At 39.1% G+C, this 27,812-nt stretch overlaps 1 protein-coding gene across 2 annotated transcripts in view; it reads right to left on the bottom strand.

The window, feature by feature from the left end:
- Positions 1–27,812, bottom strand: part of ATAD2 (ATPase family AAA domain containing 2) — a 97,917-nt gene that overhangs the window by 37,696 nt on the left and 32,409 nt on the right. For both annotated transcript variants that reach the window (XM_005564026.5, XM_073999403.1), the window contains 11 exons: positions 24,051–24,199; positions 16,717–16,766; positions 15,741–15,906; positions 14,970–15,072; positions 14,634–14,721; positions 13,640–13,810; positions 13,015–13,132; positions 4,299–4,406; positions 2,353–2,461; positions 1,990–2,105; positions 319–493 (listed from right to left, as the gene is read on the bottom strand). In XM_005564026.5, the coding sequence (XP_005564083.3) occupies positions 319–493; positions 1,990–2,105; positions 2,353–2,461; positions 4,299–4,406; positions 13,015–13,132; positions 13,640–13,810; positions 14,634–14,721; positions 14,970–15,072; positions 15,741–15,906; positions 16,717–16,766; positions 24,051–24,199 (1,353 nt within the window). The remainder of the gene's footprint in view (positions 1–318; positions 494–1,989; positions 2,106–2,352; positions 2,462–4,298; positions 4,407–13,014; positions 13,133–13,639; positions 13,811–14,633; positions 14,722–14,969; positions 15,073–15,740; positions 15,907–16,716; positions 16,767–24,050; positions 24,200–27,812) is intronic.

Below are 27,812 nucleotides of genomic sequence, written 5' to 3' on the forward strand. Positions count from 1 at the left end.
TCTCCAATTCCCATACTGAGCCATAATTCACTACTACTATCTCGAAATATGAGATTACCACTCTCTTCCTAGGCATGAGACCTAAGACTCCAAAGAACTAAGATCCAATTATTTCTTTCCCTTCTTACTATAAAACTGTTCACTGTAGGTCAGTGTCATCTCGACATATAAAAGAAAATAATCTAGAAAGATTACATATTTAGTCTAATTCTTTTGGGTTTATTTAGAACACTGATTAAATGTAAGAGTTATCTAATCCTCACACACATCTGCCTAGATTATAGAACTATCCAGATATATAAAATTTTAATATCGTACCTGATCAAACAGCAATCGTAGCTGTCTTTCAGATTCTCCTACCCATTTACTTAGACAATCAGCACCTTTCCTCATGAAAAATGCTACTCTTTTATCCCCTTGACTGCACTCATTGGCAAGTGCTCTGGCAACCAGAGTCTTTCCAGTTCCAGGTGGCCCATAAAACAAACAACCTCTGTAAAACAATACGTTAACATTTTAGTATTACATTTAAAAAGCAGACTTTTAAAACAAAAATTAGAAACCAATTTCATGATTAATTAGAAAATTAAATGTGTAAGACAACTGAATTATTGTACAGTTTCATGCCACAAAGCACAACTTAAAACCTGAGAGTTAATACTGATACTGTAAAATTAATATTGAAACTGTAAATAAAACTCTATTTGAAACATTTTAACCATTCATCATGTTCATCATATTATCTCACCTTGCATATGGAATCACATATCACAATCATGTAATTCAATTTGTATGGGGGAAAACTTAGGTTGCAAGGAAGAAATGTGAAAGAAAATTCAAGAAATTTCTTTTTAATTTACTAAATTACTTTAACTAGGCACGTCCAACATTTCCTGTAAGAAGTAAATGTTATTTAATATTAATAACTTTCCGCGTTATTTTTAGAGATGGGGGTCTCACTGTCAGCTAGGCTGGAGTGCAGTGGCATAATCATAGCTCACTGCAACCTCAAACTCCTAAGCTAAAGCAATCTTCCTGTTTTAGTGTCCCAAGTCACTGGAATCACAGGTGTGAGCCGCCATGCCTGGTACTTTCTAATTTTTTTTTTTTTTTTTGGAGACAGAGACTTGCTGCATTGCCCAGGCTGGAGTGCAGTGGTTCCATCTCGGCTCACTGCAACCTCCGCATCCCGGGTTCAAGCAATTCTCCTGCCTCAGTCTCCCAAATAGGCGGGACAACAGGTGCCCGCTACCATGCCCAGCTAATTTTTTGGGTATTTTTAGTAAAGATGAGGTTTCACCATGTTGGCCAGGCTGGTCTTGAACTCCTGAACTCATAATCCACCCACCTCGGCCTCCCAAAGTGCTGGGATTACAGGCGTAAGCCACTGTGCCTGGCCACTTTCTAATTTTTTTAATTACAAAATTTAATTTAAAACCTACCAATGTTTACCTGTGATTGACATATGGTACATTACTTATTTATTTATTTATTTTTTTGGAGATGGTGTCTCGCTCTGTCACCCAGGCTGGAGTGTGGTGGCGCAATCTCAGCTCACTGCAACTTCCGCCTCCCATGTTCAAGCAGTTCTGCCTCAGCCTCCCAAGTAGCTGGGACTACAGGTGCACGGCGCCAGGCCTGGCTAATTTTTTGTATTTTAGTAGAGACGGGGTTTCACCACGTTGCCCAGGCTGGTCTCAAACTCCTGAGCTCAGGCAATCCACCCGCCTTGGCCTCCCAAAGTGCTAGGATAAAGGCAAGAGTCACCGTGCCCGGCCCGGTATATTACTTTTATGATGGGGGAAGTTTATTAACTTTTAAAAGTTTATTTAAATTATTGCTTCTATAAAGGTGATTCAGAGAGAAAAGTTGTATAATGAAAAGGGAAAAGGGAACTATCCCTTAAAAATGGGTTAATAAGGTATAAGAACTATAAGACGCAAGAGTAGCACAGATTTTCAGCTAAAATTAAAAATATAATTAAATTACCTTGGGGGTTGAATTTTAAATTTTTCAAAGACTTCTGGATAAAGTAATGGAAACACCACCATCTCTTTTAGGGCTGCTATATGACTAGACAGGCCACCAACACTATCAAATCGTACCTGGTAATGGAAGCGAACATTTACATTCTTAGATTTGGAGTCCAGATTAAAATGTCACCCCACACCTTAACTATACCTAACCCATACACAATGAATTAATAATACCTTAATTGTGACCTTAAGATTAACAAAAAACGTCTTTAAAGGTTAGAGTTTTGACTGAAAAGAAAAATCATCAGTTCCTTTTTTTAACTTTAAAACAAAGCACATTATAGATCAAGCATATGTTTCAAAACAGAATACTCACTGAAGAATCTAGTTGCATTGGATCAACATCGGCAAGGCTTGCTCCAATTTTCATTCGATCTTTATACATGCCTTTTAATTCATCTTTTCGGAAATTTAGTGGGAGGCACCTATTTAAAACCACACAAACCCATCAACTCACCCTCCTTCCCAAATTCCATGTTTGAATATAAACATTTAAGTTAAAAAAAAAAATCTAAATTTTAACTGGAGCAATCTTAAGATATGTATTTTAATTTCCTAATTTTCTGTAATAGGTCCAGAACTTAAGTGTTAGAAATATTTATATCTGAAGCTTTATTATGAAATTAAAGATACATGATGAAATAAAAATATCAAGATGCCACAGGCACTGTAAAGTGATTCATGGTGGTGAAATCAGATAGTACCAACCTACATTTTAATGGAGGTGTCTAACATAGACAGGGTATTTACCATTTGCCAGACACTGTTTTAGTTTTAGGTGCTTTACATGGATTAAGTCAATAAATCCTCACAACAGTCTTATGAGAAAGGTATTATTATTTTTCCCATTTTAAAACAAAACCAAGACATAGAAAGATTAACTGATTTGTCCAAGATCACCCAACTAGTAAATGGCAGGGCCAGGAATCAAACACAAGTGGTCTGTCTCCAGACCTATAACAACTCTGCTATAATACCTCTCAGAAAAAATATTCACAGTCTACCAGCATTTGGATCCAACATCAATCCTCTCAAGCAAGTTCCCTAACTACTTCCTTTTTTGTTGTATTGTTTTGTCTTTTGCATTTTTTCTGAGACGGAGTCTCACTCTGTCACCCAGGCTGCAGTGCAATGGCGTGATCTCGGCTCACTGCAATCTCTGCCTCCTGGGTTCAAGCAATTCTCCTGCCTCAGCCTCCTGAGGAGCTGGGATTACAGGTGCGCACCACCAACACCCGGCTAATTTTTGTATTTTTAGTAGAGATGGGGTTTCACCATGTTGGACAGGCTGGAAGTTCCCTAACTACTTTCAAAACTATTCAAAAATAGTTATGGCCAGGTGTGGTGGCTCACGCCTGTAATCCCAGCCAAGTCACTTGAGGTCAGGCGTTCGAGACCAGCCTCACTTCTACTCTACTCTGAGTGACAGAGTGAGAACCTATCTCTATTTAAAAAAAAAAAAATCCAAGCACCTAAGCACTGCATTTTCATTTACTCAACCACATCTGTAAAATGTAAATAATCCTTGCTCTATCTCCCTTAAACAATTATTGGGAAAATCAAATAAGTTGGTTAGTATATGTGAACTTATACGACAAGGAGTTATGAAATGAGTAAAGCCTTCCATTTTCCTTAAGAGTTCCTCAGAACTTATCATTATTCTAAGAAAAAAAAAAATACATGAAATGAAAAAGAAAAGGTTATTTCCTTAAGTCACTGTTTGACCAGAACCACTGTGGGCCATATATAATGATTTGGCAAGCGGGCCAGGCATGGTGGCTCACAGCTTAATTTCAAAGCTTTGGGAGGCTGAGGCAGGTGGATAACTTGAGGCCAGTAGTTCGAGACCAGCCTGGCCAACATGGCGAAACCCCATCTCTACTAAAACTACAAAAATGAGCCGGGTGTGGTGATGCACACCTGTAGTCCCAGCTACTCAGGAGGCTGAGGCAGGAGAGTCGTGTGAACCCGGGAGGTGGTGGTTGCAGTGAGCCAAGATCGTGCCACTGTACTTCAGCCTGGGCAACAGAACCAGGCCTTGTCTCAAAAAAAAAATTTTGGCAAGAAATCAGTCATATGTTCTAACCTGTTATTCTGTTTCAATTGTAGGTAATTCTAAGAAGACAGTATTCTAGTTTATACATTAACCTGTTGTGCAACTTTTTAATCAGCCAGTCTATACTTATATCCAAATTATTGTTTTCTTATCAATTTTTAAAAAATGTATCTGTTGGTTTAAAAAGGTATTGATATGGCACTTACCTATTGATAGCCCTATTACGACTCCTTTTCCTCCGCCTCTCAAAGTGCTGTTCATCCTCAGAGGAAGAAGATGAAGTCGAGTCACTACTGTGGATTGCATGCCTTCGCCTAAAGTAAAAAAGAAAATTGAAATCATGATAATGGAGGGCAGGAAAAAGAAAAGGCATAAGAAAAGCATCAGAAATATCTAATGCTCCAAAAAGGTTTATCATAAAATTATTTTATCTGCTGACCCACTGACATAAACTTTGTTGGCGGAATCTTTCAAAGCGAATAAAAGACAAACAACTGAGAGGAAAGGAAAAAAGACTGAGGGCTGTGGCAGAGCTGAATATCAAATGTTCATGAAGACAGAAGGCAGGGTGACTTCTTAGTCTTGACACAAACCAGTTATTCTTGAAGTGAAAGGTGGGATAAAGAGGGTATTAGAATATTTTGGGCTGGGCATGTTGGCTCACACCTGTAATCCCAACACTTTTGGAGACCGAGTAGGAAGGATCACTTGACAGGAGTTCGAGAACAATGCAGTGGGACTTCGTCTCAACTAAAAATCATTTGAGCAACTTGGCAAGATTTGGTCTCTACTAAAAATCAAAAAGCTTAGACAGGTATGGTTGTGCACATCTGTTGTCCCAGATACTCAGGAGGCTGAGGTGGGAGATTTGCTTGAGCCTGGGAGGACGAGGCTGTAGTGCATGATTGGACCACTGCACTGCAGCCTGCTGGGTGATAAAGTAAGCCCCTGCCTCTATTAAAAAAAAAAAAAAAAGGATTTGGGACTGTAATTTGAAACTATTTTCAATATACACTATATATAATATTCACATTTGGGAGGAAATCACCTACTTTAAAATGTCAAATAACTTTTTTGAGACGAAGTCTTACTCTGTAGCCCAGGCTGGAGTGCAGTGGCGTGATCTCAGCTCACTGCAACCTCTGCCTCCTGGGTCCCAGTTGAGCAATTCTCCTGCCTCAGCCTCCCAAGCAGCTGGGACCACAGGCACGCGCCACCATGCCCAGCTAACTTTTGTATTTTATTTATTTATTTATTTTTGGTAGAGATGGGGTTTCACCATGTTGGCCAGGCTAGTCTTGAACTCCTGACCCTCTGATCCGCCCACCTCAGCCTCCCAAAGTGTTGGGATTACAGGTGTGAGCCATCATGCCCGGCCTAAAATATCAAACAATTTTAAAAGAAGGACATGAGATTTTATGTAAACAAAAGGGTATCAAGAAAGACTTTTTAAATGCTAGGAAACAGTGAAGAATAAGATGGCCTTTTATCAACAGTATACCATCCACTGTAAATTCACAACTGTCACTTAACAGCCATGTAAATGCGGATGAGTTACTCAACCCATAAGTTTTCTCACAAAAAAGAAAGACATACTATCAAATACTTAGGCTGGATGGTAATACTAAATAAGAAGCTGGGTATTACAAATATACAAGAAAATTTTTAATCACTTCTACCTTTGAATGGTTGCAAAAGACTCACAGAAAAAACAAAGAGTCTGGCTAGGAAGAACTTTAATTAACTTGCTCAGGGTCTAGAACTTTGCTGAGTCAGAGTGCAATGATGGTAAGTAGTTATTTCCAAAAATATAAAAGGTTCACAATCTATTATCTGCATAATGTAGTTCCAGAAACGTATATCCAAAACACTCTGAAGTTATCCCATTATTCCCTTGCAGCAAATCATAACCTGACATAGTACAAGGCAATTTTTAGTTTATATTTTGTCCCACTTACTATGATTATTCATATGTTTTACTACAGAATTATTAATATATTTGACTACACAGTGCTGGCTTGGAGACCCTAGAGATGTTAATGTTGCCATACTACATAGGTTGTGTGTTATCTGTAAATCCAGCTAAAAAGTCTGAATTCTGAAACACAAATGGTTTTCCAAGGGTTTTGGATAAGGGGTTGTGGAAACACAGAAATAAATGAGAAAATAATCTTTCATCCATCCATCTACCCAAATACACCCAAGACCATCTTTGTGATCAGCCTGAAACTAAAATTATTATATCCAGTACAAGTCTGCAATTTTATATGAAAAACGAACTTATTCATTATTACCGTGAATATTAGACTTTAATGTATTCACATAATTTTATGTGTAGTCACAGAATTCAGACTAACCTCCCAATTAATAAAAAAGACTAACATTAACTGACTGCTTTCTGTACCGTGTGCTTGATGTAGTATTAATCTTAATTAAAATTGTGGAAAAGTGGATTATTAGTAGGCTCAATTTACAGTTAGGGCCAGTGTGGCTTCCAGGTTAAATAATTTACTCAAAATATCAGAATTAGTCATTGATGTTGTCAGAATTCAAACTTATATGTTTATTCAAAATATCTGCATTCTATACATTACTATACTGATGATTTCCAGTTTTTTATTTCACAATCAACAAAGTTAAAAGCAAACAATAACACAACCTGTGGACCAACGTGAAATTTCTGACATTTGATTTGCAAAATGGAGATTATTTTTAAACATCAAAGTACAAATACATACAGCACTTAATGTATGGCAGACACTATTTTAAATGCTTTACATGTATTAACTCATCTTAATTCTCACAATACTGAGACAGGTTCAACTATCCTCACTTTACAGACAAAAAAAAACTGAAACAGGCCAGGCGCAGTGGCTCACACCTGTAATCCCAGCACTTTGGGAGGCCGAGGCGGGTGGATCACCTGAGGTTGGGAGGGAGTTCAAGACCGGCCTGACCAACATGGAGAAACCCCGTCTCTACTAAAAATACAAACAATTAGCCAGGCATGGTGGCGCATGCCTGTAATACCAGCTACTTGAGAGGCTGAGGCAGGAGAATCGCTTGAACCCGGGAGGCGGAGGTTGCAGTGAGCTGAGATCGCGCCAATGCACTCCAGCCTGGGCAAAAAGAGCGAAACTCCGTCTCAAAAAAAAAAAAAAAAAAAAACAAAAAACCAACCAACCAAACCAAAAACAACAACAACAAAAAACTGAAACAGAGTTAAGTAACTTGCCAAAGGCCACTAATAACTAGTAGAGCTGAGCTCCAAGCCTAGACAGTCCTAGCCATGGGTCCAGGTTCTTAGCAATTAATTACTCTATACTGTAGAAAGGTCATTACTTCAGTTTGAAAACACTGTAAACGCTATTCCACAAGGTAGAGAAAGAGGGAATCCTCCCCAAATCATTCTATGAAGCCAGTATCACCCTAATACCAAAATTAGGAAAGGACATAACCAAAAAAGAAAACTACAGAGCAACATCCCTGTGAACATAGATGCTAAAATCCTTAACAAAATACTAGCTAATCGAATCCAACAACATATCGAAAAGATAATCTACTATGATCAAGGGGGTTTCATACCAGGGATGCAGGGATGATTTAACATACTCAAGTCAATAAATGTGATACACCACTTAAACAGAATTAAAAACAAAAATCACATGATCTCAATAGATGCAAAAAAGCATTCAACAAAATCCAGCATCCCTTTATGATTAAAGCTCTCTGCAAAGTCGGCATACAAAGAACATACTTCGATGTAATAAAAGCCATGTATGACAAATCCACAGGAAACATAATACCGAATGGGGAAAGGTTAAAAGCATTCCCTCTGAGAACTAGAACTAGACAAGGATGCCCACTCTCACCACTTCTATTCAACACAGTACTGGAAGTCCTAGCCACAGCAATCAGACAACAGAAAAAAAATAAAAGGGCATCCAAGTCAGTAAAAAGTTAGTCAAACTGTCTGTTTGCTGATTATATGACTGTACACCTAGAAAACCCTAAAGACTCCTGCAAAAAACTCCTAGAACTGACAAAAGAATCCAGCAGAGTTTCAGGATACAAAATTAATGTACACAAATCAGTAGTAGCTCTACTATATACCAACAGCGGCCAAGCTAAGAGTGAAGTAAGAACTCAACCCTTTTTACAATAGCTGAAAATAAAACAAAATACTTAGGAATATACCTAACCAAAGAGGCAAAAGACCTCTACAAGGAAAACTACAAAACACTGCTGAAAGAAATAACAGATGACACAAACAAATGGAAGCACATCTCATGCTCATGGATGGGTAGTATCAATATTGTGAAAACAACCACACTGCCAAAAGCAACAAATTCAACATAACTCCCATCAAAATACCAGCTATCATTCTCCACAGAACTAGAAAAAACAATCCTAAAATTCATATGGAAACAAAAAAGAGTCCGCGTAGCCAAAGCAAGTCTAAGCAAAAAGAACAAATCTGGAAGCTTTACATTACCTGATTTCAAACTACGCTATAAGGCCATAATCACCAAAACAGCACAGTACTAGTATAAAAATAGGCACATAGACAAATGGAACAGAATAGAGAACTCAGAAATAAAATCAAATACTTACAGTCAACTGATCTTCAACAAAGCAAACAGAAACATAAAGTGGGGAAAGGACACCCTATTCATCAGATGGTGCTGGGATAATTGGCAAGCCACATGTAGGAGAATGAAACTGGTTCCTCATCTCTCACCTTACACAAAAATCAACTCAAGATGGATTGAGGACTTAAATCTAAGACCTGAAACTATATAAAAATTCTAGAAGATAACATCAGGAAAACCCTTCTAGATATTGGCTTAGGCAAGGGTTTCATGACCAAGAACCCAAAAGCAAAAACAATTAAAGCAAAGATAAACCGGTGGGACGTACTTAAACTAAAGAGCTTTTGAGGCCGGGCGCGGTGGCTCACGCCTGTAATCCCTGCACTTTGGGAGGCCGAGGCGGGCGGATCATGAGGTCAGTAGATCGAGACCATCCTGGCTAACACGGTGAAACCCCGTCTCTACTAAAATACAAAAAATTAGCCGGGCGTGGTGGCGGGCGCCTGTAGTCCCAGCTACTCCGGAGGCTGAGGCAGGAGAATGGCGCGAACCCGGGAGGCGGAGCTTGCAGTGAGCCGAGATGGTGCCACTGCACTCCAGCCTGGGTGACAGAGTGAAGACTCCGCCTCAAAAAAAAAAAAAAAAAAAAGAGCTTTTGAACAGCAAAAGGAAGAATCAGCAGAGTAAAATGGCAACACACAGTATGGGAGAAAATCTTCATAATCTATACATCTCGCAAAAGACTAATATCTAGAATCTACAACAAACTCAAACAAATTAGCAAGAAAAAAACAATCCCATCAAAAAGTGGGCTATGGACATGAACAGAAAATTCTTAAAAGAAGATACATAAATGGCCAACAACCGTATGAAAAAATGCTCAGCATCACTAATGATCAGGGAAATGCAAATCAAAACCACAATGCAATACCACCTTACCCCCGCAAATATGGCTATAATCAAAAAATCAAAAAATAATAGATGTTGGTGTGTATACAGTGACCACTTCTACATGGCTGGTGGGAAAGTAAACTAGTACAACCACTATGGAAAACAGTGTGGAGATTCCTTAAAGAATTAAAAGTAGAACTACCATTTGATCAAGCAATCCCACTACTGGGTATCTACCCAGAGGAAAAGAAGTCATTATTCGAAAAAGATACTTCCACATGCATGTTTATAGCAGCACAACTCGCAATTGCAAAAATGTGGAACCAACCCAAATCCCCATCAATCAACAAGTGGATAAAGAAGTTGTGGTATATATACACAATAGAATACTACTCGGCCATAAAAAGGAATGAATTAATGGCATTCGCAGCTACTTGGATGGGATTGGAGACTATTACTCTAAGTGAAGTAACTCAGGAATGGAAAATCAAACATCATATGTTCCATGTGTTCTCACTAATAAGTGGGAGCTAAGCTATGAAGATGCAAAGGCATAAGAATAACACAATGAACTGTGGGGACTCAGGGGGAAAGAGTGGGAAGGGAGTGAGGGATAAAAGACAACAAATTGGATTCAATGTATACTGCTTGGGTGATGGGTACACCAAAATCTCACAAATCACTACTGAAGAACTTACTCATGTAACCAAATACGACCTGCTCCCCAAAAACCTACGGAAACAAAAAATTTAAAAAAAAGGAGAAGGGGCTGAGGCAAGTCAGTATAACCCATTTTGAAAGGAAAATGTTTCCTAAATCTGAAAAACAAAAACCAAAAATAAAATAAATAAAAAATAAAAAATGTTTTAAACACACATATCTGCCCACATGTGCTCATCCCCCAATCTCCATTTTATTACACCCACAGACACTGGACCAGCACTTTGAATCTAACCAAGAACTTCAACTTCTTGCCAGTTCTAATTCTTTGACAAAAGATGAAGAATATACTGAAATACTAGTGATGCAATTGTGCTATTATGTTACCTTATTCAAAGGTAACATTACCTTTAAAAATAATTAGCCAGGCATGATGGCATAGGCCCATAATCCCAGCTACTCGGGAGGCTGCAGCAGGAGAATCACTTGAAAACAGGAGACAGCAGTTGCAGTGAGCCGAGATTGCGCCACTGCACTCCAGCCTGGAAACAGGCGAGACTCCGTCTCAAAAAAACAAAAAAGTCAGGAAAAAAAAAAAACAAAACCCCAAATAATTAGAGGAGAAAAAAAAATCTGTAACAAGGAGCTACTCAACGATGTGAGGCTTTTTCCACAGGGGAAGACTAGACACTGTGAACCAAATATGGAAACTCATGAACATCAAAGGGATAAAAACAACAACAAAAAAACCCACATACATTGTAGGTGGTAACTGTAGAGTTAGTCAACCAACAAGTATGTTACTTCCAGAAACATACGTTCATTAAAGATGGGAGAAGAGGCCAGGCGCGGTAGCTAACGCCTGCAATCCTAGCACTTGGGAGGCCCAGGTGGGTGGATCACCTGAGGTCAGGAATTTGAGACCAGTCTGGTCAACATGGTGAAACCCTGTCTCTACTAAAAATACAAAAAAATTAGCCGGGTGTGGTGGCAGGCGCCTGTAGTCCCAGCTACTAGGGAGGCTGAGGCAGGAGAATTGCTTGAACCCAGGGGGCGGAGGTTGCAGTGAGCCAAGATCGCACCACTGCACTCCAGCCTGGGCGAGAGAGCGAGATTTCCTCTTAAAAAAATAAAAGACAAATAAAATCCCAAAGTAGCTGCTACTCTTAGTACTGCTGGATCAAACAGAGATCCACCCCTTGAGTCAGGTAACCATAACAGTGCCTCGGTCCTGTGCCTGGTGGTGGTGGGGATTCTAGGGAACACTGTACCTTCCTTTCCTTTTCTGAAGATCATTACATTTCACCACCAAAATAGAGGTCTTTATATTCTAAGGGGCCTGTGAGAATACTGATGTGCAGCCTCCTTTCAAGTGCAATTAATCTTCAGAAGCCCTGAGACTGAGTTTGTCTTCCTGATCCTCCAGCCTTTTGGACCCTGGTCATGTGAAATAGGATGATGAAATAAGAAATCTAGATGTACACTTGTGATTCTTACAATGAATTACAATGAAATGAAAAGACCTAGGGACACAAAGAGCATTTCTTATTTTTCCTAAAAGAAATCAACCTTCAGCACTTATAAAGGTGCTGCCTTTCATGACCAAAACATGATCAGAAGGTCTGTTTCTAGGAGAAAACTTCCAAGAACTGTTCAAATAATTGAAATATCCTAAGGCTTCGGTCTTACTTCTGAGAAAATTATAATATTAAGGGAAAAAAGTACCATTTCCCATACAAATAAAATTTTTTTCCTGGTTTCTTAGTCTTCTCTCTCACTGATGAACTACCAACATGCTACTATTATCATGATTATTCCAATGTATTGATGAGGAAGTATCAAGAATTATCTCTTTGACCTGGTGTGGTGGCTCACACCTGTAATCCCAGTACTTTGGGAAGGTGAGGCAGGTGGATCACTTGAGGTCAAGAGTTTGAGACCAGCCTGGCCAACATGGTGAAACCGCGTCTCTGCTAAAAATACAAAAATTAGCTGGGCGTAGTGGCAGGTACCTGTAGTCCCAGCTACTTGGGAGGCTGAGGCAGGAAAATCGCTTGAACCCAGGAGGCAGAGGTTGCAGTAAGCCAAGATCGCGCCACTGCACTCCAGCCTGGGAAACAGAGCAAGATTCCACCCCGCCCCACCTCCCCCAAAATAAGTAAGTAAAATAAAAATAGAAGATTTATCTCTTTGGACTTAAATTTGACCAACAAGCAACAACTGTTGGGATGTAGAAGGAAAAGAAATCCACAAATATTGAACAGTCAAAGAAAATAAATGTTTCCTACAACAGAAGAGGAACAAATTACAAAATAGATCCAGAAAAAGATAACCAGAGTCGTGAAAGGTCTAGAGGCCATGTAGTTGAGAACATCTGATATGGCAGGAAAATGCATCTGTGATAGTATGCAAAGAAAAGACTAAACCTATATTCTAACTTAATGTGAAGATTAAACGAAACGATCTCCGTAAAATGCTTCACACAGAGACAGGACTACAGTAAACCCTGAGTCCATGGTTGCTCTATTATTAAAGTGTGGAAAAATGGAATAAACTACCTTACTAACGTAGTTACTAACACTTCCTATTAGTGGAAGCAAAAGCAAAAACTAGTCAGTGGTACTGGGGATTAGACTACTAAAGGCATAGAAACTAAGCTCTCCCAAATACACAATTCTAGAATTTTATCCTAATACACCCAATCCTGAAAGTCTAGAGTCCAGCTCTAACATAACCACAATTATGTTGTCATAAATCAATCACTATTTCAGAACCAAACCTGTTCATTCGTTTACAGTAAGGACTTCTTGGTCCTGCAGAAGATAATCGGTATCTTGGTCTTGCAGGAGAAGCTGGGCCACTATAAAATATGTTGGGCTTTCTCTGGTGACGAGGTTCTAAAAAAAAGAAAATATTTTGCTGTTCATATTTGAAGTCATTTATGTTCAGAGGGTTGCAGCTGATAATATGTATAGCACAGACACCAACCAACCAAAAACACACACTGGCCATAAACAACCATTGTGACTGTAGAGATGTGTAACAGGTGATTATCAGCCTTGCATGTTCATGCTCACAAGTACTGTGGTATAATAGTAACATAAATCAAAAGAAGTCCTATCTCTATACAAGCTGACAAATTAAGTAGAAAGCTGTGCAATTTAAAATAAAGACAGATATAAAATTCAAAAATAGCCCAATTATTTGCTTTTGTCAAGGCTAACATTTAACTTTCTTCAGAGAAATTATTTGTTACAAACTTAGGATAGGTAAGACAACAGTAATGAGTATTCAACAAAATGAAAATATGAAAAATACCAAAAAGACAAGAATAACAGAGGAGAAACAGCAAATATAAAGCTAATATAATCACATCTCCTGGAAAGAGTATGTACAGCACTTACTTTCCAGTGGCGCCTGGTAGTAAACAGTAGCTTTTCTCTGTCTAAGATAATATCGTTTCTGATTATCTTCTCCATCTTCTTCATCTTCATCATCTTCATCATCATCATCTTCATCATCTTCATCTTCACCATCATCTTCATGTTCCTGGTCTTCACCCTCTTCAGATGATTCTACGATTAAGAAATACTTACTTCCAGAAGGACACTCAGCAAAATGTTAACAATTTTTAACATAGGTGAGTTGGGAAAGATCCACCCTTTTAAAGCTTATCTACTCCTAGATTGTTCATGGGAAGAACTTATAATTCTTTTCCAATACTAAAAACTGTACAAAAACGAGAGGAAGGAAAAAAGGAAACAGAGAAAGAAGTTTGAAGACTACTGTTAAGCAAGTACCAAACTAAAATTTATAGTCTTTCTATGAATTTCATTAATATAGGTGACTAAACTTAAGCGTCCAAGTTAACGTAACTTTTTGACAAGTTTTCCAATTTCCTCATTAAGCTTTTGCTTTCTAAACCTAAGTTTGACATTTCACCCAGCCCATCTGGCTGTCATGGAGTTACATGCTGCATAACTCAATCTACTTATGATTATGGTAAAACATGCTCACCAAACATTTAAAATGCATTTCAGAAAACTGATTTTCACTCAAGTTCTAATAGATTATGGTAATAAGTTCTAAATGGAATAGCAAAACATAATTTTCATCACCTTTAAACTAAAAAAGAGATATACAGCGTGTTGTCCATAGCAGATGTATTACACGAGCAAACCAATATTATTTGCTTTAGATTGCTGATTTCAGTTACTTTCCCAAACAAAACATACTATCCTTTTAAGCTCTCCCCTGTCCCCACTTTTAAGTTACCAATCCTCTGATCTCTCACAAACTACCATAAATGTCACACTTTCTAAATAAAAAGGCTATTTTCTACTAAATAAAAAGTTCTTAAATTCAATCCCAGAAGACAGAACAAGAGAAGAGACTAACCCACACTGCCTTCTTGATTATCAGTTGTTTCTTCATCAGTTCTTTGAATATCTTTCTGTTTTCCTCTTGTGTACATATTAAGATTGCTCTAAAATGTTTAAATAAAAGCCATTAACATTTGGAATCTATTTATTAAAAAAATTAAGTTGGATCCTCCAATCTTGTTCAAAGTGAAGAGATTTACAGCTATAAACTCTTAAATTTCTAGCAGTAACTGTTGACTGATCAAATAAATGCTGGAAAAAGTGATGTTTAAGCAAAAATGGATTAGGTACTATAAAAAAAAATTTAACTGGATATTATTAAATCATTCCCTTAATAGAAGAATATATTTACTTCTTCTGTTTCATTAAACACTCCCAAGTCTTCAAGTTCTCTCATTCGCTGTCTACGCATCTTCTTCATGTCATCCATTTTTTGAAGTACAGCTTCAGCAGTGCTTTAAAAACAAGTACAAATATAAGTGAAAATTGTAAAAGAGTAGCAGAATTTAAAAACCTTTATTTTCTTCCACTGCAATCTTTTGGCACTAAGGTTTTAAATATTTTTATAAAAAGCATTGATTTACTTGTATAAAAATATTTTTAAATTTCTTTCCAAGAATAGAGACATATATAGAATTGTCAAAAAAGACCTCAAATAATCATTCTCAGGCTGGACGCAGTGGCTCACACCTGTAATCCCAACACTTTGGGAGGCCAAGGCAGGCGGATCAGGAGGTCAGGAGATCGAGACCATACTGGCTAACACAGTGAAACCCTGTCTCTACTAAAAATACAAAAAAAAAAAAAAAAAAAAAATAGCAGGCGTGGTGGCGGGCGCCTGTAGTCCCAGCTACTCGGTAGGCTGAGGCAGGAGAATGGCTTGAACCCGGGAGGCAGAGCTTGTAGTGAGTCGAGATCATGCCACTGCACTCCAGCCTGGGCGACAGGGCTAGACTCCGTCTCAAAAACAAACAAACAAACAAAAAACCACAAATAATCATTCTCCTCTATGCTTCACGTAGTAGAATGCATTAAATGTTTGGGCTGGTTGAAATCCATGATTCTTCCCGAACAAAAAGTCTCTGACAGATAAATCATTTTGACCTAAGGAATTTTTACTTACTTAGTTATAAGTTTGTCAAACAGCATGGACTGGTTTACACCACTATAACGACTTCTAATCCTACAACTTCGACGTACTTCAACATCACCATTATCTTCATGTAAGTGTTCTGAACTTTGAACGATGTTTCTAGTCCTCAATGACCGAGTAACTGGAATCACTTTGTCTTCACAAATGCATACATAAAAATAAATAGAAACATTTGAAGTAATAGTATTTATAAAACAATTCTAAAATGAACAATTGAAAAGCTATACTTTCATGTAACAAAATTACAATATCTTAAACTTAGCTTTCTTAAAAACATTAGAAGACAAAAATAAAGTTAAAACATTCACCTACCATAAGATTGAGCCCATCTACTCCCAGGAGAAGAGGAAAGATATGTAATACAAAGACTCGTACACGAATGTTCAAAGCAGCTTTGTGATAGCCCCAAACCAGAAACAACTCAAGTACTTCAAAAGATGAAGAGATAAATTGTGGTATATCCATACAATAGAATATCCATATAATGAAATACTACTCAGCAACAAAAAAGCGACCACACGGATTCTCAAAGTAATTACGGTGAGTGCAAGAAGCCAAACAAAGAATACTGGATGATTCCATTTATGTAAAACTCTAGATAATATAAACTAAGCTATAATAATGGAGAACAGATTCCAAAATGAATGGTCACAGCTATGTTCCAATGAAATTACTTGCTCAGGAATCTGGCGGGGGGTAGTGTCAGAGGGAGGAAAGAAGCTAGAAGAGCCAGGAGGAATTATAAAAGGGCCTGGGGAAGTTTTTGGGGGTAGTAACTACCTTCACTATCATATTGTGGTGATGGCTTCATGGCATATACTTATGTTAAAACTTAACAAATTATACACTTTAAATATGTAAAATTTATTGTATGTACCTCAAGAAACTGGTAAACAGAATATTAATTACATATTTTAAGATCTGAAATGCCTTTAACAGTACTTACCTTCTCTGCGCTCTTCTTTTTTTTTATCAGCCTGCTGTCTGGCCAACTGCCTATATTTTAAAAAATGAGATGAATTCAAAACAGTTGACATAACTTTATTTTTATTTATTTATTTAGATGGGATTTCACTCCATCGTCCAACAGGAGTGCAGTGGCACAATCATGACTTACTACAGCCCCAAACTGCTGGGCTCAAGCAATCCTCCCACCTCAGCCTCTCCAGTAGTAGAACTACAGGCATGCCTCACTACACCCAGCTAACTTTTAACATTTTTTGTAGAGATGGAGAGGTCTCGCTTTTTTGTCCAGGTTGGTCTTGAACTCCTCGCCTCAAGCAATTCTCCCACCCTAGCCTCCCAAAGTGCTAGGATTATAGGCATGAGCCACCATACCTGGCTATAACTGACATAACTGTATTTCTTATATTCCATAACACTACAAACAAGACAAAAAGTTAAATCAGCCTGGAGAACAAATACTAAGACACCTAAAAACTTAAAATATACTGAAAAAAATAGGCCAGGCAAGGTAGTTCACGCCTGTAATCTCAGCACTTTAGGAGGCCGAGGTGGGTGAATCACCTGAGGTCAGGAGCTCCAGACCAGCCTAACCAACATAGTGAAAACCTGTCTGTACTAAAAATACAAAAATTCGTTGGGCGTGGTGGCTGGTGCCTGTAATCCCAGCTACTCAGGAGGCTGAGGCAGGAGAATCGCTTGAACCCAGGAGGTGGAGGTTGCAGTGAGCCAAGATCGCGCCATTGCACTCTGGTCTGGGCGATGGAACGAGATCCTGTTTCAAAAAAAAAAAAAGCTTGACAATCTGTATGCTTATATAAGTTATGGTTAAATACAGTTAAACAAAGCCTAAGATCTCTGATTTGAAGTTCAATGATATATGTAATAACTCTTAGCTAAACAGAATATATCAAAAGCGTGTTGAAATATGAAATGAAATCCTTAAGTATTTAAGTAGAGCTGAACTAAACATTGAACTAAACCGAGCAAAATCAAGACCTGTTTTACGACACAAGGGTATAATGGTCCCATATCCTTGAGAAATGTATTACTATAAACACAACTAATGCCTCTTAGTGATATGTTAATTGTCTTTTAAAAACACCTGCTGGCTACAATCTTTATATGCATGATTTTCACTCACATGTAGAAATAGTCCCATTTGTAAATGATCTATTCCATCTACAAACTGGCAAACACAATCTGTGAATTGGAAACATCTTCCAAGCTCTATAAAAAAGTATCCCCCTCATCTTTTTTTTTGAGACGGAGTCTCGCTCTGTCATCCAGGCTGGAGTGCAGTGGCATGATCTCGGCTCACTGCAAGCTCCACCTCCCGGGTTCACACCATTCTCCTGCCTCAGCCTCCCTGAGTAGCTGCGACTACAGGCGCCCGCCACCATGCCCGGCTAATTTTTTTTTGTATTTTTAGTAGAGCAGGGGTTTCACTGTGTTAGCGAAGATGGTCTCGATCTCTTGACCTCGTGATGCACCCGCCTCGGCCTCTCAAAGTGCTGGAATAACAGGCGTGAGCCACCGCACCTGGCTGCTTAGTAGAGTTTTAGAAAAAAGATGAGGGGGCCGGGCACGGTGGCTCACGCCTGTAATCCCAGCACTTTGGGAGGCCAAGACGGGCGGATCATGAGGTCAGGAGATTGAGACCATCCTGGCCAACATGGTGAAACCCCGTCTCTACTAAAATTACAAAAAAATTAGCCGGGCATGGTGCTGGGCGCCTGTAGTCCCAGCTACTGGGAAGGCTGAGGCAGGAGAATGGCGTGAACCTGCAAGGCAGAGCTTGCAGTGAGCTGAGATCGCGCCACTGCACTCCAGCCTGGGCGACAGAGTGAGACCCTGCCACGAAAAAAAAAAAAAGAAAAAACAAAAAACATCTAAGCAAAACAGTATGTGCCATTAATTTGTTTTTAGTGACTCAATTTTCCATACTTAGGCTGCATCTGTTAATCGACCTATGTATCAAGCCATTTGCAAGTGAGCTGGTTTGTATGTGGAATTTCAAATACAACCAAAGTAAAATCAAACCATCTTTCCCAGATGAGTTAACTTATATATTCTCGTTAACAAAGTAAGTCTTCACTAATTCCTCATCTCTCTTGGAAGACAGGTAAGAATTAAGAAGAAAATAAAAACTTCTGGCTGGGCACAATGGCTCATGCCTGTTATCCCAGCACTTTGGGAGGCTGAGGTGGGTGGATCACTTGAGATCAGGAGTTCAAGACCAGCCTGGCCAACATGGTGAAACCCCATTGCTACTAAACAAAACAAAACAAAACAAAAACAAGGCAGCCAGGTACCTGTAGTCCCACCTACTCAAGAGGCTGAGGCAGAAGAATCATTTGAACCTGGGAGGCAGCGGCTGCAGTGAGCCAAGATTGCATCACTACATTCCAGCCTGGGCAACAGAGCACGGGGTCCATCTCAAAAAACAAACAAACAAACTTTTGAGTAGGTAAAGGCTTATAGTTTCTTCAAAGGCTCACAGACTTTTCTCATAAAGGAGCTCCTCCCTTTATAGAGGGAGGTCTATACATTTTATAAACCAGGCCCCTTTCACACACTAGAAATAGAATGACTAAAGCACTATTTTTCTGAACCACCCACCCCCACTGCCTTCTTTTTGCCTGCAGGAGGAAAGCGACCTTCCAAGGGTTGGTAAACTTCTCCTTCAATTGCTACGCAGTAAATATTTTAAGCTTGTGAGCCATACAGTCTCCTCTGTCACAGTTACCTAACATTACAGGGTGAAAGGAGCCACACACAAAATGAATGGGCATGGCAGTGTTCCAAGGAAACTATTTACAAAAATATGCAGCTGGACTTTGTCAACCTCTGCAAATCTGATGAAAGCTATGGTATACACAAGTTTAAACATTACTTCAGAGGTTTTGTGTACCCTCTGTGAAGACTATACATAATCACTGTACCATAGTTAAGAGCCCCAGGATCAAGTAAGTATGTAGATCCTGCCCTCAAGACACAGTTACTCATATCTTTCTGTCTTTCTCTAAGAATCTTGATCTTCTGGTCTTTGAGCCTCAAGTAGATTGAAAACAAAGAGTAAAAAAAAGAATGAAAAGGAAGGAAATAAAGAGATTTCTATAGTTGGGCATGCTGACAACAGTGAAAAAGAAACAGGGAAAGTATATGAAAAAGGACTCAAAAATACTGTAGGCTCTTTTATATAAGCCTTATGCAAACAGATACTGATGTTACCATTACGCAAAATAATCATCACTATTTGTAATAATGACCTAAATGTAGGGAGAGGATTTTTGTACAGGAACTCTGTACCGTGGACGTGGTGGCATGTCCCAGCTACTTGGGAAGCTGGGGCAGGAGAATTGCTTGGACCCGGGAGGCGGAGGTTGCAGTGAGCCGAGATCATGCCATTGCACTCCAGCCTGGGCGACAAGAGCAAAACTCTGCCTAAAAAAAAAAAAAAAGCCGGGCATGGTGGCACATGACTGTAATCCCAGCTACTCAGGAGGCTGAGTTAGGAAAATTGCTTAAACCTGGGAGGCAGAGGTTGCAGTGAGCCAAGACTCCACTCCAGTCTGGTTGACAGAGCGAGACTCCATCTCAAAAAACAAAATACACACACACACATACCATGGAATTGTACACTTTAGAATTGTGAATTGTATGGTGTATAAATTATATCTCAATAAAGCTGTTATTAAGAAATTAATATGGCCAGGCACAGTGGCTAGTGCCTGTAATGCCAGCACTTTGGGAGGCTGAGGCAGGGCGGATTGCTTGAGCCCAAAAAAGTTCAAGACAAGCCTGGGTAACATGGTGAGACTCCATCTCTACAAAAAATTTAAAAATGAGGCAGGGTGTGGTGGCTCATGCCTGTAATCCCAGCACTTTGGGAGGCCAAGGCAGGCAGATCACTTGAGGTCAGGAGTTCTACACCAGCCTGGCCAACATGGTGAACTCCTATCTCTCCTAAAAATACAAAAATTAGCTGGGTGTGGTAGGGCATGCCTGTAATCTCAGCTACTCACAGGCTGAGGCAGGAGAATCACTTGAAGCCAGGGGGCTGAGGTCGCAGTGAGCCAAGATTGTGCCACTGCACTCTAGCCTGGACAAAGAGTGAGACTCTGTCTCAAAAAAAAAAAAAAAAAAAAAAAAAAGAGCCAGGTGTGGTGGTGCAAACTTGTAGTCCCAGCTACTTGGGAGGCTGAGGTGGGAGGACCACTGGATCACTTGAGCCTGGGGGGGTTGAGACTACGATGAGCCATGATCGTGCCACTACACTCCAGCCTGGGTGACAGAGCAAGGTAATAGTCTCATAAAGAAAAAAATAATTAATAAAAAGGATAGAAATTCTATATTTTAGAAGTAATCTAATTAAAAATACCAAGTCATTCTTCTTTAAATCCAGATAGAAAGCATTTATTTTATTATACGCCCTTAAAACCTTTCTAACATAAAGCCAAGTACAATGTTTTATAAACTTGAATAATGTACAGATCCTTTCAAAGGTAAAAACAGGACTTCCAACATTAATTTTTTTGTATGACTATGTAAACCAAACTAAATAGAAGTTCATCTATAAGTTTTAGACAAATAAAACTATAAAACCATTAAACAATTAATGTAATAAGGGGTTTTGCTAAAATGAAATAACCATTTGGTGTATGAATGTGGTATTGACTGCTATCAGTTTCTCTCGAGTTTGGCATGTTGTGTATCATATTTACTATATACTGCTGGTACCATGATGAGGCAACTCATCCACTTCTCTTTATTGGAAGTGTGCCAAACATTTATTTAAATAGTATGTCATGCTATCACATCACATTGCCTTTCATACAGAAGCAGATGCATTATTTATGAATTCAGGTCTAATTCTGTTCTTATCTCATTAATCTAAGATAACTAAAGTAGTACTACTTGGTGCCAATTCAACTGTAAACACAAATGTATGGCCTCAGATTTTATGGCAATTCTCTATAAGGTAACAATTTAGGGGGCCTAAAATGTTTATTTTTTTCTTCAGATTGTGAAAAACAATTTTAAGTTCTCAGAGACAGTTAATGGACCACTACCTTACCCCAGAAGAATAAACCTTAAGACTTCAAATTTCAGAAATATCGGGCTAGTTTATATTGTACTTCATCGTTGTGCATTTCCCCCCATTTTAACATCTCCGAAATTGGAATGTGTCTTATTGATGGCAACTGTGTTTTTTTTTTAGTGTCCCATAAACATTGTCGTATGTTTTAACTGCTGATTTCATAAAATACAGTATAAAACACTCCCTAAACAATGGATGAAATAAGATGCAAATTTAAAAATATATATTAAAAGAATGATGAAATAGCTGAGAAAAAAATTAAAAACTCAAAAGGGCATAACCTTGCTTATCTAGAAAATATGGCATACAAAATAAAAGAATCAAAATTCCAGGCCGGCATGGTGGCTCATGCCTATAATCCCAGCACTTTGGGAGGCTGAGGTGGGTGGATCACCTGAGGTCAGGAGTTCGAGACCAGCCTGTCAAACATGGCGAAACCCCATCTCTACTAAAAATACAAAAATTAGCTGGGCATGGTGGTGTGTGCCTGTAATCCCAGTTACTAGGTGGGCTGAGGCAGGAGGATCGCTTGAACCTGGGAGGCGGAGGTTGCAGTAAGCTGAGATCATGCCACTGCATTCCAGCATGGGCAACAGAGCGAGACTCTGTCTCAAAAAAAAAGAAAAAAAAAAAAAAATCAAAATTCCATTTAAGAGCAGGAGGATTTCAGTCTTCTAGGTCATTACAAATTGTTTATTTATAAGTAATCTAAGAACGATTCTTTCTTTGTTTTTGGAAACAGGGCCTCACTCTCAGTGGTGTGATTACAGCTCACTGCAGCCTTGAACTCCCCAGCTCAAGTGATCCTCCTGCCTCAGCCTGTACAGTAGCTGGGACTACAGGTGTGTGCCACCATGCCCAGATAATTGTTTTATTTTTTGTAGAGATAGGGTCTCGTTATGCTGCCCAGGCTGGTATCAAACTCCCCGACTGAAGTGATCCTTCTGCCTTGGCCTCCCAAAGTGCTAGGATTACAGGCGTGAGCCATGGTGCCCAGCCAAAACAATTATTTCATCAAACAAATTTTATTCTAATTAGGGCTTTTTGCCCTGAACCAAAGATATTCCAGTTCCATGAATTTAGCCAAACTACCTGATCCACTAAAATTGATTTCTTGAGTTTAAAATGGGTTTCATGCCACCTCATTAGACTAAAAACAAAACCAAAAAACCGTATGTACAGACTGCTTTAGAAATTACACCAACACATAGAAATTCATAAATGACTCAGAATTGATAAAAAAAACTTTATAGCAAGCAATCAGAAACAGAACTACGATTATGAATGAAGGCTTTATATAGACTATTAAGTGAGGCCATAAATCACGACCTAAGTTATAGTCACAAAAGGTCTCTTTAGATACTCAAATACCTGAGAACTGATCCTACATCAGCCAACCTTGTTAGCTGTACTCATACGTATCACAGGTATCATCTTCAAATAATAAAAGCATGAATAGGTACATATTAAATTTTTTTTTTTTTTTTTGAGATGGAGTCTCGCTTTGTTGCCCAGGCTAAAGTACAGTCGCACGATCTCAGCTCACTGCAACTTCTGCCTCCTGGGTTCAAGCAATTCTTCTGCCTCAGCCTCCCGAGTAGCTGGGACCTCAGGTGCGTGCCACCATGCCCAGGTAATTTTTTTTTTTTTTTTAGTAGAGATGGTGTTTCATCATATTGGCCCGGCTGGTCTCAAACTCCTGACCTCGTGATTCGTCTGCCTCGGTCTCCCAAAGTGCTGGGATTACAGGTGTGAATCACTGTGCCTGGCCACGTATTTTTTTTTTTTTTTTTGAGACTGAGTTTCGCTCTTGTTTCCCAGGCTGAAATGCTCCCGAGTTCAAGTGATTCTCCCGCCTCAGCCTCTCGAGTAGCTGGGATTACAGGCATGAGCCACCAGCTAATTTTGTATTTTTAGGAGTGATGGGGTTTCTCCATGTTGGTCAGGCTGGTCTCGAACTCCTGACCTCAGGTGATTCACCTGCCTCGGCCTCCCAAAGTGCTGGGATTACAGGCGTGAGCCACCGGCACCCAGTCACATATTAATTTTTTATTTAGTAATACTCACTTGTGATCATTTATTTTCAAATAAACTACATGTTATGGCCCTGGAACCTTGATGACCAGTCAAAAATACAGTTCAAAAATTAAATGCAAATCCTAAATTACTGCTTTAAAACTATTTTGAATTAGTGTTCAACCATTTTGTATTACCTTGTAAAATGCCTGCCATTACCAAGTTGCTCCGTTATTTCCACATTCTTCTCAAAACTAGAATCTGAAGAATTCTGTGCATCTTTTCTCAAAGCTCTTAAAGCACGTGTCCGGTGGTAGGTTCCAACTTCCTTAACTGATGACCCATCCTTTAAGAAAAATTAAGAAAGCCATCTAAGTTTTTCTTTACAAAACTCCCAATTTAAATTCCTCCAAAGAGTATTCTCTGATTACAAGTTAGTAACAACTGCTTTTTGTGCAGAATCATTTTGTATCTCCCCAAGAAACTACAAGTTAGTATCTAGAATAACTATTTCATGATAAACAAGTATCAGCAATGTCTATGAAGCAGCTAATAAAATTTACTGGTTTATAGTTCATAACAAGTAGTTCATAACCACTTTATAAAAAGTAGTCTTGACAGTAAAGTTTTCCACCACTGATAAAAAGTTGTAATAGTTTATTATAGTAGGTACTCATTTATTTTAAGGCTATGGAAGTTAGAAAGACCTAAGAAAGATACAGACTCACCAAAATACTGCCACCTAACCACCAGCAGCAATCTCAAAATAACTGGTCCATCAGAATTATAATTTTGGCTTGAACAATGAAAAAGAGTTATTACTATATATTTTGCCCAGTTTAACCCAGATAATGCAACAGCTGAATTAAAAAACTGTTTAGGGGCTGGGCACGGTGGCTCATGCCTGTAATCCCAGCATTTTGGGAGACCTAGGCAGGTGGATTGCTTTGAGCTCACAAGTAACAGAACAACATGGGCAACGTAGCAAAACCCCATCTCTACTAAAATTGCAAAAAAATTAGCCAGGCATGGTGGTGCACACCTGTGGTCCCAGTTACTTGGCAGACTGAAGTGGGAGGATGATTTGAGCCTGGGAGGTGGAGGCTGCAGTGACCCGTGATCGAGCCATTGCACAAGCCTGGGCAACAACCCTGCCTCAAAACAAAACAAAACAAAACAAAACAAAACTGTTTAAGTATGTTAATCTGTTGTAAAAACCATACAGCTCTATGTAACTTCATTTTAGTACAATAAATAGACTAGAAACTAATGGGCTGCTTTATGATCTAGAGGTTCTGTCATAAAGTATTGCAAAGCTCATACACCGCTCTGAAATCACATAGAGTATTTTCACATAGAGTATTGACTTATTTTTGTAAGTCAAAGGTATCTAAAATACAAACAACAAACAAAACAAACAAAAAAAGATAGGGCCAGGCGTGGTTGCTCATGCCTGTAATCCCAGCACTTTGGGAGGTCGAGGTGGGCAGATCACTTGAGGTCAGGATAAGAGACTAGCCTGGCCATGGCCAACATTGTGAAACCAAGTCTCTACTAAAATACAAAAATGAGGCCGGGGGCGGTGGCTCAAGCCTGTAATCCCAGCACTTTGGGAGGCCGAGACGGGCGGATCACAAGGTCAGGAGATCGAGACCATCCTGGCTAACACGGCGAAACCCCGTCTCTACTAAAAACACAAAAAATTAGCTGGGCGAGGTGGCGGCGCCTGTGGTCCCAGCTACTCGGGAGGCTGAGGCAGGAGAATGGCGTGAACCCGGGAGGCGGAGCTTGCAGTGAGCTGAGATCTGGCCACTGCACTCCAGCCTGGGCGACAGAGCGAGACTCTGTCTCAAAAAAAAAAAAAAAAAAAAAAATGAGCTGGGCATGGTGGCATGTGCATGTAGTCCCAGCTACTTGGGAGGCTAAGGCAGGAGAATTGCTTGAACCCAGGAGACGGAGGTTGCAGTAAGTAGAGATTGTGCCACTGCACTCCAGCCTGGGCGACAGAGCAAGACTCTGTCATAAACAAACAAACAAATCAAAGACAGAAGTCAAAGTCAAAGGTCCTAACAACTCTATAATTCTATGCCCTACTACTCTGAAAACTGATCAGTTTAGAAAAACAGGCAATGCTTTAGGAAAAAAACACCAAACATTTGAGTCCCTGGATCACATCCCAGACTGGCTTTACTCTATTGTTGAATGTTGTTTTATCTGGGCATTTATTTTTGATTTGAGCAAAATATTTGGTTGGTTCACAATAAAAAGGATATTTATGCCACAATAATCTGTGTAAAAATTAGATAGGTACTTCAAAAATAGTATGATTTGTTACCATCTTTATCAGTGTACCTATATTTGAGGATGTTTGAAAAAAGAATACTTACACCTTGGGTGGTGTATTATTTTTAAGACAAATATTTACATCTTAGATCAGTGTAGTGTAATGTACGACTTTTTTTTTCCATTTTCCAAGGAAAACTTCCAAGGAATATTTCCAATTTCCTAGGAATATTTAAAGGGAATCTACTTCCAAATTATCAACTTTCATGTCCTTTTTCTTAAAACTGATCAGCCTGAAAAGGCACAAGGCATCCCATTCATTTGCCTTTCTCCATTTTAAAAAAGAAAGTTCTAAAACCACAATGAGATACCAGCTCACACCAGTTAGAATGGTGATCATTAAGTCAGGAAACAACAGATACTGGAGAGGATGTGGAGAAATAGGCACACTTTTATACTGTTGGTGGGAGTATAAATTAGTTCAACCATTGTGGAAGACAGTGTGGCGATTTCTCAAGGATCTAAAACCAAAAATACCATTTGACCCAGCAATCCCATTACTGGGTATATACCCAAAGGATTATAAATCATTCTACTATAAAAACACATGCACTCACATGTTTACTGCAGCACTATTCACAATAACAAAGACTTGGAACCAACCCAAGTGCACATCAATGATAGACTGGATAAAGACAATGTGGTACATATATACCATGGAAATGCTATGCCGCTATAAAAAGGATGAGTTCATGTCCTTTACAGGACATGGATGAAGCTGGAAGTCATTATTCTCATCAAACTAACACAGGAACAGAAAACCAAACACTGCATGTTCTCACTCGTAAGTGGGAGTTGAACAATGAGAACACATGGACACAGGGAGGGGAACACCACACACTGGGGCCTTTTGGGGACTGGGGGGCATGAGGAAGGACAGCATTAGGAGAAATACCTAATGTAAATGATGGGTTGATGGGTGCAGCAAACCACCATGGCACATATATACCTATGTAACAGAACTGCACGTTCTGCACATGTATCCCAGAACTTAAATTTAACTTATAATTTTAAAAATAAATAAAATTAAATCTAAATAAATAAATAAAATAAAAAAAGAAAGTTCTATCTCTCACCCATTCTGAATGTCACTATTGTAGACACTTCAAGGTATTAACAACTTTCACAAAGCCAAAGAAAAACACTGGTGTAGGTGTTAAGAAATTGAATGAATAGTCTGGGCGTGGTGGCTCATTCCTGTAATCCCAGCACTTTGGGAGGTTGAGGCGGGCGGATCACGAGGTCAAGAGATAGAGACCATTTTGGCTAACATGGTGAAACCCCATCTGCACAAAAAATACAAAAATTAGCTGGGTGTGGCAGCGCGCGCCTGTAGTCCCAGCTACTTGGGAGGCTGAGGCAGGAGAATTGCTCGAACCTGGGAGGCAGAGGTTGCAGTGAGCTGAGATCACGCCACTGCACTGCAGCCTCGTGATAGAGCGAGACTCCATCTCAAAAAAAAGAAAAAAAAAATTGAATGACTAAAGAAAGGCAATACCTTCCCTTATTAGGTGGTTTTCAATTCTCTGCTTTCAATAAAATTGAAAGGAGACCTAATAAAGCTAAAAGAACATTAAAAATCATTTTTGGCAAGTGATTTTTGATGCATAACAAAA

The sequence above is a fragment of the Macaca fascicularis genome, chromosome 8 (genome assembly GCF_037993035.2).
Source record: "Macaca fascicularis isolate 582-1 chromosome 8, T2T-MFA8v1.1".
Taxonomy (NCBI): domain Eukaryota; kingdom Metazoa; phylum Chordata; class Mammalia; order Primates; family Cercopithecidae; genus Macaca; species Macaca fascicularis.